At 38.7% G+C, this 15,588-nt stretch overlaps 1 protein-coding gene across 1 annotated transcript in view; it reads left to right on the forward strand.

Annotated features, from left to right (window-relative positions):
- Positions 1–15,588, forward strand: part of LOC122794026 (ryanodine receptor 1-like) — a 2,146,276-nt gene that overhangs the window by 1,377,690 nt on the left and 752,998 nt on the right. The window contains 2 exon segments of the mRNA XM_044062140.1: positions 8,322–8,560; positions 12,728–12,809. Coding sequence (XP_043918075.1) covers positions 8,322–8,560; positions 12,728–12,809 — 321 coding nt within the window.

Raw genomic sequence — 15,588 nt, forward strand, 5'->3', positions numbered from 1 at the left:
GTACATAAACAAGCAAGGTGGAACCAGGTCTTACCCACTATGCAGAGAAGCCATGAGACTTTGGCACTGGGCGGTAGCTACCAACCGCTTTCTAATGGCAACGCACATACCGGGGAAGTCCAATGTGATTGCGGACAGATTAAGCAGGACCATTCTTTTACCCCATGAGTGGTCCCTCAACCAGAGTATAGCTGCGAAAATTTTCGACAGATGGGGTCTTCCTTGCTGCGACCTGTTTGCCAGCCCTCACAATGCGAAATGCAGAGAGTTCTTCACACTGTTCCCTTCTCAGGGACAGATTCCCAGGAACGCTCTGACTCACATTTGGCCCCCCGGTCTTCTCTACGCCTTCCCTCCGTTCCCCCTCCTACCGAGGGTGATACAGAAGGCCATTTACATGGAGAGCGAGATGATTTTGATTGCCCCGCACTGGCCTCGTCAAGTTTGGTTTCCTTTCCTACAGAGGCATGCGATAGAAGGTCCATGGTTTCTGGATCCGTGCCAGACCTGTTGACTCATCAGTCAGGGCGGCTTCATCCGTCTCTCAGGTCCCTGAAGTTGGCAGCATGGTTACTCCACTTCCATCCTTAGTCCGAGACAATGCTCTTTCGCCGGACGTGGTCCACATACTATCTTCTTCTCATAAACCTTCCACCATCAAACTTTATTCCAGTAAATGGAAAAGGTTTGCCTTCTGGGCTCAAGAACGGGGTATACATCCTCTCACTGCACCAGTATCGGAGGTTCTGAATTTTCTGGCCTCCCTTTTTCAGTCGGGCTCTTCAGTTTCTACCATTAAGGTTCAGTTAGCGGCGATCTCTAATTTTCATGCTTCATTTGAACCTTCATTGATGTCTCACAAACTTTGTAAGGCTTTCCTTAAAGGGGCTTGGCTCCTTAGGCCTCCTTTATCTCATCCTGTCCCCCCTTGGGATTTGAATATGGTTCTTGCTGCCCTAACTGCCCGTCCTTTCGAACCAGCTGCTACTTGTGAATTAAAATTTCTGTCTTGGAAAACGGCCTTTTTAGTAGCTATAACGTCTGCTAGGCGAGTTTCAGAACTTCAAGCTCTTTGTTCTGATCCTCCCTATTTGATTTTTCACAAGCATAGAGTTTCATTGAAATTAAACCCTGCATTTATACCAAAAGTGGCCTCCTCTTTTTGTATTCAACAAACTATAGAACTCCCTGTCTTTTTCCCAGAATTCTCTAATAACGCAGAATATACTTTGCATCAATTGGACGTACATAGACAACTGCGTTTTTATTTGAATAGAACCGCTCAAACGGAAATCAAATCAATTGTTTGTTTCCTTTGCAGTGAACAAATTGGGTCAACCAGTAACAAAAGCCTCCATATCTAAATGGATTAAAGATTGTATCATTTTTATTTATTCACAGGCTAACAAAGACCTTCCCTTTCCAGTCAAGGCTCATTCTACCAGGGCAATGGCTACTTCCATAGCTTTTCACTCCAAGTTATCAATAGATGATATTTGTGCTGCGGCAACCTGGACTTCTCCGCACACTTTCATTTCTCATTACAAATTGGATGTGGTTTCTCGAGGCAGAGCTTCCTTTGGTTCCACAGTTCTCAGGAGTGTGTTCCAATGAGCCACCCGGGATGTAGGTGCTAGGGACGCTGTCCCATCTGTTGTGAATGTAGGCGAGATAGGATCCCATTACATCTTTTAGTTATGTACTTACCATAACTTTGGATGTATGGGATCCATCTCGCCTACATTCATAAGTACCCACCCTCCTTCCCCCTTCCATTCGGATTTAGAGGAGCTGTAGTCTCTTTTTTATTGGCGATTTTTCTTGAAGAACTTTAGTTGGTTATAGTGACTACTAGTTTTTCTGTGTTTGCATGGATGTATGAAAGCGAACAAACAAGATCTGGGGAAGCAGGTGTAGTGCATCCTGGGATAGAGAGTAGCCCAGCCAATGAGAGACTTCATGCTAGTGTATTAGTTGCCGAGTCGGAGCTGATGGATCGGCTCCGAACCCATCTGTTGTGAATGTAGGCGAGATGGATCCCATACATCCAAAGTTATGGTAAGTACATAACTAAAAGTTATGCATTTCTTAATGTCCACACTAGAAATACATTTAAATGCAACTGTATCCTGAAGTAACATGGACATGGATGACATGTACTCTCTTCGATCCATAAGTGCAACAACATCCCCTTTGTCCGCTTGTTTAATAATTACATCCTTACATGACTGTAAATCTTTAAACGCCTTAAACTCCTCAAATGTTAAGTTAAAATCTGACTTTTTAAAGGATGTGTTATACAACTCTCTAATCTGAAACTCACAAAGGTCATGAAATGCTTTAACTACTGGAACATTAACAGGTATAAACGTACTTCTACACCTATAACAGCTATTGCTACCACTAGAATCACCAAATGTTAATTTTAAACTTAATAGTCTTGTGAAGATCTTTAGGTCAGTAAGGGCAGAGACCAAATCTTCCCCACATGAGGGAATGAAGTTAAGCCCTTTCGATAATAATGAGTAATGGGCTTCATTCAGTTCAATACTCGATAGATTTAACGTACCTCGGAAAATCTGCGGCTCTGTTTGCCCACTCCTAAAGGGCTATCACTCTTCCTTTTGTTTGAAGCTCCCGCATGTATCGTAGGTGTCCCCCTCGGTTGTACAACCCGCTCCTTCACAGTTTCTGGTCGCTCAAGCTGAAAACGCTTATTGGGAAAGTTAAGCGTTAGTTGCTGGGTCTTCTTCCCAGTCGGATTGAGAGCGCCATTAGGCAAGGGTGTCGCGCTTCTCTCCTCAGCGGAAGTACTCTCCAGAGCCAATGGATGTAACGATGCTTGGGTTACGCCACTAGCTTCCACAAACAGGGGAATTCTCTCAGCCAACATAGCCGACGTGCTTCTAGTATCAGTCGTAGCATCACAGAAGACATCCAGAGTATCCAAAACATTATTCTGTTGTGGTCTGGGTTGGATTTTATTTTTTGTGTTATGCACTGCCAAGTTCTCTCTAGGCCAAGAGAAGATGTTACCCTTTTTAAAATCATTTATATCACGCCCAGGCTTTCGCTTCTTGGTTGCCTCCATTCTACCATCAAGTTTTTGAATTCTCTCTATCATTTGCCGATACCCATCCGATAAAGTAGCAAAGGCAGGCATACACAATAAGTCACTTTCCAGAACATATATTTCCTTCTTGAGATCTTCCTCAATGTTAACAAAAAAATCATTCATGAGGCTCATGTAGTCTATACTTAATTTAATGTTCAACTGCTGCCACTTTTTCAATAATTCAGGGTATACGTTTCCATATGAAGGCATTTTTAAGATTCTTAGTCCTCTGGGAACGATACCTCTTTCAATATATGCGAGGAAGCTAAAGCGCTGCCATTGCAAACGCTTATAGGTATTCATCTTCCTCTCTAGTACTTGTACAGACCTATTGAACTCCATAGTACCCTCTATGGTTGTAGTGCAAGTGTCCATGGCAGCAGTACTTAAGGGCTCCACATAGCTTAGTAAAGGATTCTTCTCTATGTCCATAATAGACTTCATAGAAGCAGTTGGATTTGCCATGTTCAGGCTAGTAGGCTGCAAACAGACCTCAATCAGGTTTCCTAAAGCAGCAGAGTAAATATCAGAATATAAGACGCGGAAAACAGTTCAAACCAAAAAAACAGGCAGGAAACCACTATGTAGAACAACTCTTTATAAACCAGCAAAGCTTTCGGATACAATCCTTCATCAATACTAACCAATACAAAAAAGCTCATTCCTTAAATACAGGTCCAAACAAGCCATGTGACTTGCAGCCAAGAAATCACATGACAAAGAAAGTCACACAAAAAAATCACACAAAAAATAAAGCATATATATATATACACAAGCTAATAAAAAATATAAAATTTGGCATCCCCAAAATCCACAAATCAACATCACACCCACCAATGAGACCAATTGTCTCAGGGGCAGGTTGGGTCACAGAGCCCATTTCTATTTACTTACACGGGCAACTTGTCCCCTATTTGGGTAAGTGTGATTCTATTCTAAAAGACAGCTTTGACTTATTGCAAAAGCTAAGGGTTTGGTATGACATGGAGAAAGTGTCACTAGCCAGTAATGATTATTATTTGGTCACCCTGGATATTGTGTCACTCTTTACTGTGATCCCCAATGACATCGGAATAGAGTTACTAAGGGATCTTTTGATATCATTTTCATCTGGAAGACCAGACAAGATTGAGATTATATGTAGTCTCATGGATGTTGTATTAAGAAATAATGTTTTTTTTATTCAATGGGTCAACTTACTTACAACTTACAGGTGTAGCGATGGGTACGTCCGTAGCCAACACCTACACCAATCTGGTACTTTATCAATGGGAGAGGACACATATATTTAGTGATGTGAACCCATTTAGAAGTCATATTAGATTTTTTCAACGTTTTGTGGATGACTGTCTTTTGATATGGCAGGGTACGCATGAAAATCTTATTAAATTTATGGATTATTTAAACTTAGCATCCCCTTTTTTGAAATTTAAGATGGTGGTGTCTGAGACTGATGTCACATTTTTGGACATCAATCTGAAATTAACTGGGGACTTATTACATACAAGTGTACATAGAAAAGAGGTCTGCTCTGGCAGATATACTCATGCTACCAGTATGCATGCACCACATATCTTTAGAAGTACGGTTAGGTCCCAATTTTGTAGACTTAGTAGATTAAACACTGATGATCTTTGTTTTGAAACACAATTGAATCAGATGATAGAAGATTTTACGTTTAGTGGATATAATGGTTCTCTGCTTTCTGTACATACTGGTAGGGTTAGGGAGGACAGGAAAACTACATTGAAACCAGTATTACTTCAAGATGCTATGAATGTGATTAATCCGGTCTCTGATGGTGCAAAGGTTATTTCAACGCCTCTCAGATATTTAACTACTTTTAATCTAAGGACACCATATATTAGGCGGATTATATCCAATAATTGGGTTGTTCTAATGGCGTTGGATGAATTAAAAACTATGTTAGGCCCTAAACCCTGCTATGCATATAGAAATATAAAAACTCTTAAGAGTTCTTTGTGCTATAAGGATTTTGACAGGGCTACATATGGGTCCACATCGGCTAGGTGTGGTACTTTTAAGTGCTATAATTGCTCTTGTTGTGATGATATTTGTAGTGATGGAAGTGAAGTGTTTCAACATCCTACAAGTAGAAAGACATTTAGATTTAGAGTGGCGGGGACTTGTAACACCACCCACATTGTCTATTTAGCTACGTGTGTGGCATGCAGTGCTTTTTATGTAGGTAAATCTACACGTAAGCTTAAGGATAGAATTATTGAACACAAGTCAGAGATAAGAAGATGCTATGAAAGGAATGCATTATATAAGCACATAGCTGAGTATGGGCAACACCATTTTTTTAAATTCAGGATTATTGATGTAGTTTTACCAAATCCTAGAGGTGGAGATCTGAATAATTATTTGGAAATTAAAGAGTATGAGTGGATTTTGAAACTTTTAAGTGACTCCAGACCAGGTCTTAACAGTATGGTTAGTATTAAGCCAGTTTTAGTTAAATTGAGTAGATCTAGATTATGTTAGTTATATGCATGTATTTTATAAATTCTAATTTTATATTTTTTATTAGCTTGTGTATATATATGCTTTATTTTTTGTGTGATATTTTTGTGTGACTTTCTTTGTCATGTGATTTCTTGGCTGCAAGTCACATGGCTTGTTTGGACCTGTATTTAAGGAATGAGCTTTTTTGTATTGGTTAGTATTGATGAAGGATTGTATCCGAAAGCTTTGCTGGTTTATAAAGAGTTGTTCTACACAGTGGTTTCCTGCCTGTTTTTTGGTTTTAACTGTTTTCCGCGTCTTATATTCTGAAGGTTCATTTAGTGGCCAGCTCTGTATGTCTGCCTTTCTTCTCCTTCTCCTCCTCTTTTGGTAAAACAGTTTATGACATGAGTATTGCATATGAGAACCCCTCACAAGCAAATTTCTCCTTTGTGGGTTTTCTGTTATGGTTTTTAATGACCTTACCACCATTTGGGCCAGCATCTCATGCTGCTCTGAAGTTCTTAACCTGGAAAACTGCTTTGCTTATTGCTCTGATATCTTCAAGACTAGTTTCTGAGCTGCAGCTCTCATCATAAGACAATCTTTCCTGATTTGCAGAGATATAGGGATGTGATACTCACTAATCCTTCTCTAATGCTGAGAGTGATCTAAGAATTCAATGTTACCCAGTATATTTTTCTCCCTGGTTTCTGTCAAAATCTTAGAATTAAAGATCGTAGATACTTCATACTGTGGATGTGCTTCGGCAGCTCATATCATACCTTGACAAGTCAAAGCCCTTTAGGAAAGCCAAATGTCTTTTTACTTCCTTATATGAGGCATTGAAAGGCCAGCCTGTCTCTAAACAAACTATTACACATTGCTTGTCCTCTGATATTTTTTTTTATTACATCCACCATAGTGAGGCAAATTCAGAAAAGGTAAAGGCACATTCCATTATGCCCTTTTTCTCTTCATTAGCATTTTGGAAAGGTGTGGAGTCTAGAAGTGTTCTAGAGGTAGCAACTTGGTCCACAATCCATACTTCTAAGAAGCTGTACAAACCGGATGTCTTTTCTAGACCCAGGCTTCACTATGACCATTCTTTAGGGGTTTCTGAACCCTTTTCATTCCTTCTTGCAGGTTGGTTAAGCTTTGGGAATATACCCATATGTCAGTAATGCAGTGTGTTTTTTGACAGTAGTATAGTTGCATAAGTTCCAGTTCCCTGTAAGACTACATGTTTGTAGAACACACCACCTTACAGACAGTACCCTCCCTCCACCCTCCACTAGTTGGATGTACATTATTTATGGTTGGTGGTTGCCTGCTGTTTTTGTTTAGCAGCTTTTGGCATGTGTGTGGTGGTTGGTTTTGGGTTGAAACAGTAGGTGTTTACAAATCATGCATTTTTCCATTTGCTATTCCATTTGGGCCGTAGAAAAAAAAATGATGACTGTTGTCTTGTCTCTCCTGCTCTGGCAGCTGATTGGACTTTCGCAGCCACAGACAAGGAGGGTGAGGAGCCTGTAGCTTTGAGAGACTGCCATTAGGAGGGTAGTAGGGTACCACTACTCATATGCCAGTAAGGCAGTGTGTATGAGTATCTACTGTAAATGGAACTTGTGCAATTGTACTTTATTGTATGTTTTTCAAACCTTGTTTATAAAGCATGCAGACATACAAGTGTACAACAGAGGTGCAAAAAGAGGAGTAAGGAGGACGGTAGATTTAGTGATCTGTATAGGACTTTACTGCAGCTCTGTAGAGTTGGAAAATGTAAAGGCAGAAATGAAGGAGGTATAGAGAATATTATAAGACAGTGAGGTAGAGGTTCAGCTGAATATTCTCTGACAAGACTAGGTGGAGTAGTAGAGATTTGAAAAGAAGTAACAGAGGCTACTTTTTAGGGTAGTAAGAATGCAGAAAGAGCAAGACAGGGAGGGCGCCATGTCAAGAGATTGACCCTGCCAACCCTGCTTACTAAAGTCATTGCACTCCTTAATAAAAAAAAATGAACATTAAATAACTTTCGTGTTGGGTTCCTGAATGCACTCTCATCCCTCCTGCTAAATATGTCAAAACGTCACTTACCCTATAACAGGGAATATGATGGGCTTTTCTACGCAATGTTTCAGTTTACTGCATCTCTCTAAGGCCGATGGCACTTATTTTGTGAATTCTTTTGTGACGTAAGGTGTATATCCTGAGTATGACAGAAGAAATCTGATGGCAGGAAGAAATTTACAAAACTCCTGTAGCAAGAAAATAAGTAATTTTTATAAATGATATTTAATGATCTCTGGTTGAAAACTGATTCTAAAGTACCTACATTTTGATCAGAGATGTCCTCATGACACAAAACTTTATCAATACTTGAGTGTATTTCTTCAGAAAAGTTGCCGTTTTTCAATTTTTGAAGCTTTGTGACTGTGTGTGTATGCACGTGTGGGTGTGCATGTGTGTGTACATTTGTGGTAAGCACTATGAAACTGTGAAGCACATTTTTCTCATTTCCTTATGCGCCTAATGATGTACTGAAGACAACAATGAGACAGACAGAAAGAAAACACTCCACGCTAAATAATGAAGCAAGTAAACAATTAGGCAAAATTGATAAAACTTTGCATCATGAGGGCATCTCTGAAAAAAACAATAGAGGATAGTAAAAAGATTGTTGTAATCAGAGATTATTTTAGAAAATCAAATGACTCTGATCCTTCCTTATTGTCAGGACTGTAATGAAGTCTGGCCCAGAAATCGTCAAAGCAGGACTTCGTTCATTCTTTGAAAGTGCTTCTGAGGACATTGAGAAGATGGTGGAGAACCTAAAGCTGGGAAAAATGAGCCAGTCACGCACGCAAGTAAAGGGAGTGGCACAGAACATTAATTACACAACAGTGGCCTTGTTACCAGTGCTGACATCTCTTTTCGAACACATTGCACAGCATCAGTTTGGCGATGATGTTATCTGTAGGTTTTAAGACTTTTATCTATGTTATAAGCTTGTTTTACAAATTTCTTACAACAAAGATTACATTTTTCCCTCAAGTTGTGCATTTGAAAACTGAAATTCATGGCTTTTGCCTTATAGCTATACTGTAGCAGCATGCACTGTAACAGCTTGGAAAGTTTGACTGTAGCAGCATGCACTGTAAACAGCTAGGCAAGTTTGACTGTACCAGCATGCACTGTAAACAGCTAGGCAAGTTTGACTGTACCAGCATGCACTGTAAACAGCTAGGCAAGTTTGACTGTAGCAGCATGCACTGTAAACAGCTGGGCAAGTTTGACTGTAGCAGCATGCACTGTAAACAGCTGGGCAAGTTTGACTGTAGCAGCATGCGCTGTAAACAGCTGGGCAAGTTTGACTGTAGCAGCATGCACTGTAAACAGCTAGGCAAGTTTGACTGTAGCAGCATGCACTGTAAACAGCTAGGCAAGTTTGACTGTAGCAGCATGCACTGTAAACAGCTAGGCAAGTTTGACTGTAGCAGCATGCACTGTAAACAGCTAGGCAAGTTTGAATTAAATGGCTTCTAAGCAGATAAAGCTCATGACAAGCCCACTTAGGTCTAACTCATAAATTAGATGTTTTTTTGTTTCAAATATTAGTTTTTAACAAATCATTGGTGTCATGAAACATGGGTGAGAATATAAATCACTAACTGGGTTTAAATATGTTAGATCCTAGAGTAACTGTATGATTTCTCAAGTCTGAGTGTATAGCATAACATGTTGACAACATTTGAAAAATGCACTGAGGTTATTTATCCTCCGAGGATATGATATTAAGTAAGATGTGGAGGTTGGGTGGGCTTGCCCCCACTTCATCCAAGTCTACCAAATTATTTATTTTCTTTAAATTAGATTCAACAATCCATCACTATAATGACAAGTGATCAGTATCATATCCAGATCCCAAAGAGCCGTAAAAATTTTTGGTATGCTGTTACCGACTAGATAACTGAATACAACAGCTAAACAAAATGCCTTGTATTACCATCCTAGATTAAAAAAAAATTACCTATTAAAGTTTTTCACCTCCAGTCCCTGTCTGACCATCAAGATAATTAAATACTTAAAATCCTGAAATTAGAGCACTGAAGTGTTTTAAACAATGATTCAGAATCATTTGTGCCATTTTAAAGTGATGTAACCAAAGTCAAACATGATGCCTGTTGTCTGGAATACCTAAAAACATTTTTTAATTTAACAATGCTCTTTAAATTTTCAGTTTTAATGTAGCAATTGTACCAAGTGGTAAGTCGGACTAAGTCCACTTCACTTTTGCATTGTCTCTTTGATGTTTCTGTTAGGTAGTCTGTGAATTATCCTGCCTGTCTAGCCACGCATAGCGTACTAGATGCAACAGTGTAAAAAAACTGGCAGTAAGAAAGAAAGCCTTAAGGAACCTAAGAACAAAGTATAAACCATCAAAAGGAAACTGCCAGCTAAAAGAAAGGCCAAACTAGTACATTATAGTAGTACTGCTGACAGAAACATTTTTAGTTAGTCAGTTAAAAGAGCTGTTGAATGGAAGAAATGACAAGAGTGAAATCTGGTGAGTGCGGTGCAAGGTCAGAACCAGGTATACAGCAGGTATTTAAACAAGTAATTGTTTCTTTTCTGAGCATCTCTTAGAAGCAATGTAGCTTAGAGAGCCCAAAAGACCTAGAGTGGTCATAAGTAATGTCTGCATCACAGATCTCATAATATTACATTTTATGACTCCAGGGGCAGCAACTGTACCTTTTGGGGAAACATTTGAGAGCTGTGTAAATTTTTTTAAATGGTCGGTTCAAGGGCAGCATTATGAGGTATGTATGCAAAACAGACATTTTTGGCTACAATGCTGATAAAGTGAATATGTATATATAACAATAAAGCTTTTATTTTCAACAGTAAGCTGAAAAAGCATATACGATATATTAAAAAGTAGATGTTGAGAGGCTAAAGACAGTACGTTTTTGAAAGCCTAAAAAAATTACTCATTAAACATAGAATTTGTCGGAAATTTGACACAAATATTGAGACAGTCTATGGCCAAATTGGCAGACGTTATTGGCAAGGACAACAAGTATCTGGGAACTCTGAATATAAAATAAGTATTTTTACCAAGTTTCCAGTACTGAAGGAGGCATCAGAAAAGAGGCATCAAAAGGAGGTTAACATACACTTCAAAGAAACCACATCCACTGAAAGGTTAATCTAGTATAATAACACTGAACAGCAGGCAACCTTTCATGCACTACTAGGAAGCACTGAGCACTGAAGGCCTACCCAAAAACAACGACAACAGAACTGATAAAAATAAAAGAACAAATAGACTGGACAAATGAGGGGGCAGACAAGGTTAATACCACTACTGAGTAAATAAAAGTGAGTTAAATAAAGCCATTGGCAAGCTGAACCCATCAGGTCAGACTTGATACAGACCATTCTCTCACATCTCTCATGGAGGCATACTAGAGAATGTCCTTCCACTTGAAATAAAAACGTTGAAAAAGAATTAAAACAAAAGTTGTAAGAGAAAAATGTAACTAAAATGTGTCAGAATGAACACTTTTATGTTTTCCCAATAATGGCACAAAACGAACAGCCCAAATGAGGCAAGGAAGTAAAAGGACATGAGAGCAACTAATTGAGCACTACAGAATGGAAGACATTTCATACAACCATACAAATGCATGATCATTAAAAACTGGTAACTATGTTCTATAAACTAGATTTCATGTCAACATTTCCCCCAAAAAGTAATTCCACAACTACTTTTTTTCCACACCTGTTGTTGTGAGATGAAACAAAAGACTCCTATTTGGTGTTAATTTTACTGCAAAAGTCTAGCTTGTCATTCATCAGGATGCAGATGGGATGGCTTTTTCTTCTACTTGTTTTTGCTGCCTCCATGCATGCCAACAGCTGTCACAACAGTCCATGTGTTCCCTACTGGGGCAAGAAGAGCACTGGTGATCATTTATTCCTCTACAGGACAAAAGCATGCTGGAGCCCATTTGTTGCCTGTTTGATGAGAGTAATCCATAGCATGACTGCCAATAAGGAAGCCATGAAGGGATTTTCATTTAAACTCCTTAACCCTGCAACATGGGTTGGCGTAGGCATTACCCGCATTACCGCTGGAGCTACCAGTGTCCCTCCCCAAAGAGGAGTTTGTATGCTCTCACAGTTGCAAGAGTTACTGGAATCTCAACTTGGGTAGCCATGTATATATCCCTCCCACAACCATGGTCTCTCTACTGGGACTGGTCTGTAACTACTCCAGAGAGGCACGAAAGAAAGGCAAATGAGAGTTTAACCAGACTACAGTTGTTTGGTCCTAGACCACAGCAATGTCAGAGCACTACATGACTTAACATACCCAGTGTCAAAAGAGTTTGTGATAGGAAACTTCAGTACATACTTTGTAGAAGAATGGTATATTTACACTGCCACTGAAGGTCCTCACACATGTAAGGTCTCACTAATACCGTGCATGGTAACCATTTGATTTTCTGAGACTCAATAGTGTAAGCCTTAGAATAGTGAGCCTGAATGATCAAAAACGCTGGCTTTCATATACAATCTGAAACTGCTGTATATTCCCTATTCTCCAAGGTATGTTAATTTCGGAGTTGTTATATATAAGTTCAGGGAGAAAGTTTGCCCTCTGCAAAAAAAAAAAAAACACTTTAAAGGCAAACAACAGTATTTGACATTCTCTGTTCTCCTGCAGTTTCGCAGTATGTTTCTTTTTAATTGTAATTCCAGGGCTCATACCTTCAACTCTCAGAATTGCAATAGGGAGTCACTCAAAACTGTAATTCTAATTAGGAGTATTTAATGTTTTATTATAAAGGGATCATGACCTCACTTTTCCTGCTAATGACCTTACGTTTCCTAGTGCTGCTATTTTGTTTTTATCTGCTTATTTAATTTTAGCCATAAAATAAAAACATCGATATTTACACTTTAGCAGGCCTGTATGTATGCATGATTTAAGAAATGCTTATCACAATCATCTTGTGAACAGACATCTGTCTGCATTTTGTCCACCCATGAACATGGTTATGAATAATCTCACAGCATGTAACAATATACATGTTTGATAAACATGATCTTTTTTTTTCTTCTTTTTTACAGTGGATGATGTTCAGGTTTCATGCTATAGAATCCTGTGTAGCATTTACTCACTTGGAACAACAAGAAATCCATATGTTGAAAGGTAAGAATGAAGTTGTCTTTCTTTGTCACAGTTGGCAGACCTTCTCTAAACAAAAGTAAATCACCAACACCCCTTCTGTGAAATCACATCCTAGAAAGTGTAAAATGATTTTCTAAATGCCATCATGTCTTACAGACCTTATGAAATGAAACTCAGAAATGCCATTAATGATATTACATCTCATGTCTCCTTCTTACGTCCATTTAAAAACTCTTATTTAAAATGCCACCCCAGTCCAAGAGAGAGCGGCTTTCAGTCTCATTGCATTTCCTATCAGCTTAGTAATGTCTGTCTCTATTGCCTCCAAAGAATGCTATATTTCAACATCATGCAATGATACTTTGTGTACTGTACACAATGGTGGGTTAATCATACCTTGGGACCTGAGTGGTTTTCTAACCACTGGCACCATACACATACTTTTTCTATACCACACAATATTGCATGATTAAACCTGCCATCATTATTACTCAGCAATGCCCGTACCCATAAATTACAGCTATGTGACTGCATACACCTCAACTGTAGTGCGTAGAATATTGTGATTATAATCTAAAAATAGGAAAAGGAGAAGCTTGTTAAGCTCCCTTCTAATATCAGAAGGGCGCTTAAGAAGTTTTTTGTCAGATTCTCATAACACCAGTTAAGACTGGATCTCACACCAGTGCTAAGTGTTTTAATGTGTTTCAAATGCATTTAAAGCCTATAAAGCAATTCATTCATGTTTTTTTGGTAACTGGTACTACATGGAGCAGATGAGTCTCGCTGCACAGCAAAGAATTATGATTGGGTCTCCCCATTCATAACAGTTATTGTGTGTTCTCAGTGTGGATGCCAAGAATCACCTCTCAAACTTTGATATCTTGGTGAATTTCTTAGCATCCATGTCTTGAGCAGATAAGATGGTTATTGTCAGATGATTTGAGACCCAGCCATAATATTCTGTGTATGCATGTATGTATGTGTTAAAAATGACCATAGTAAAATATTCCCAGTTGCTTTGCACAAATGCACAGTAGTCCTGAAAAGCCAGAGTGACTATTTAACTTGATTATGACAGCAGGTTTGGCTATCAATTGTAGTTCCATTGTTGACTATGTACATCTCAGAAGTCTTTTTTTGGTAAAAAATAAATAATTATGGGTATAATAATTAATGTATTTCAAGTCTGTTTACACACAACAACCCAAGCAGTCCAACCTATTTCACATAAGTGTATACTACTCCTGCACAAACAAGAGTGTAAGTTACTCTCATGCACTGACAGACCTCAGCCCCACCAAAAGTTATAGCCAGTTATAGCCACTTTGCTCTGTGTATAGCTCATCTGATTGTGAAAAAACACTATGTACCTCTCAACTGTCCAGATTTTTGCCTCATATTTTTGGTCTCTCATAAAATGTGTGTTTTTTCCTCTCAAATCACTGAGGATTGAAGTCATTAAATAATAACAGACAGTGGAGTTTCAGACTTTATATCCTTCAGAAAATGCATGATAACACAAAAACTTTTATTATACCAACATATATTTATAAAACCAATATTTAAAATCTGCACCTATTTTTGTGCCTTTATTCCACCATTATTTTGGCTTTGTCCAGATTTCTTGTGCTAAGAGGTTGAGAGGTAGCAGAACACCTCTCAACCTGTTAGTTCAAGAATCATGACATAAGTCAAAAAAATAATGGAGAGCAAAACAAAAAACAGGGAGAGATTTGAAATATTGCTCTAATATACTTAATAAGTTGCTGGAATAATGTTTTTTTTTATGAAACTAAAAATGTCTTGTCAGAACTTAGTTTTTAATAGGAGCAAAAGAAAAATATGAGGCAAAGGTCAGTAGCATGCTGCAAAATCAAGGATAGTTTAGAGCTATGTAACTGCATGTTTGTTTCATACAAATGTTCACAAGAATTCCAACTTACTTCATAAAAATTCACAGTACTTCTGCAAAACCAGGTAGTTAACTGAGCAACCAATCAGAGGATAAGTTATTTTCCTCCACAAACACCCTGCACTCAGCAGTTAAAGCTACTTTCCTATGTACACCTCATATGACTGTTGTTGTGTCTTTTGGCTTTTCCCAGTTAGGGGTCGCCACAGCGGAACTCCGGTCCGCTAATGATTGGCAGTAGATTTTTACGTGCCGAGTTGCCGGTCCTGACACACAACTTTCAATGAAGGTACGCCCATTCACGCATGTCTCCACACAGAAGACGCTCTAGCTGAGAATTGAACAGGACAACGTCTTACTGTGAGGTGACAATGCTACCACAGCACCACCACCGCAGGAAAAATCAAAGAAAAGTATTTCTCACCATCATAATTCAAGTGTTATTGGCAAAGCCAAAATATGATGGACAAAGATCCAAATCAGGGAGTAATTTTAAAAATCGAACTGTTTTTCATAAACATACATTTTAGAAGGATATGAAGTCAGCAAATCAAGTGCCTGTCAGACTCTGTAATTTTAATCATCAGAGAATTGCCAGAAAACTACAAATTTAATGAGGAACAAGCAAAAATATGATGCACATCAGAAGCATTGGGTGAAGTCAGGGACATTTGAGAGCTACATAATTTCAGCTCACGACTCACAAATTGTAGCTATAAGTATTCCAGTTTATTTCACATAAATCCACCCTAGTCCTGGAAAAGCCAAATAGTTAATGAAGAAAGCATTATACAAAAGATAAGTTACTTTCATCCATAAACCTCCCACACCCTCTCCACTCAGATGTTAAAGACACTTTACTGTATACGTTGCACACTTCATCAA

The sequence above is a fragment of the Protopterus annectens genome, chromosome 1.part0, assembly GCF_019279795.1.
Source record: "Protopterus annectens isolate FY-2018-M chromosome 1.part0, PAN1.0, whole genome shotgun sequence".
In the NCBI taxonomy this organism is placed as follows: domain Eukaryota; kingdom Metazoa; phylum Chordata; order Ceratodontiformes; family Protopteridae; genus Protopterus; species Protopterus annectens.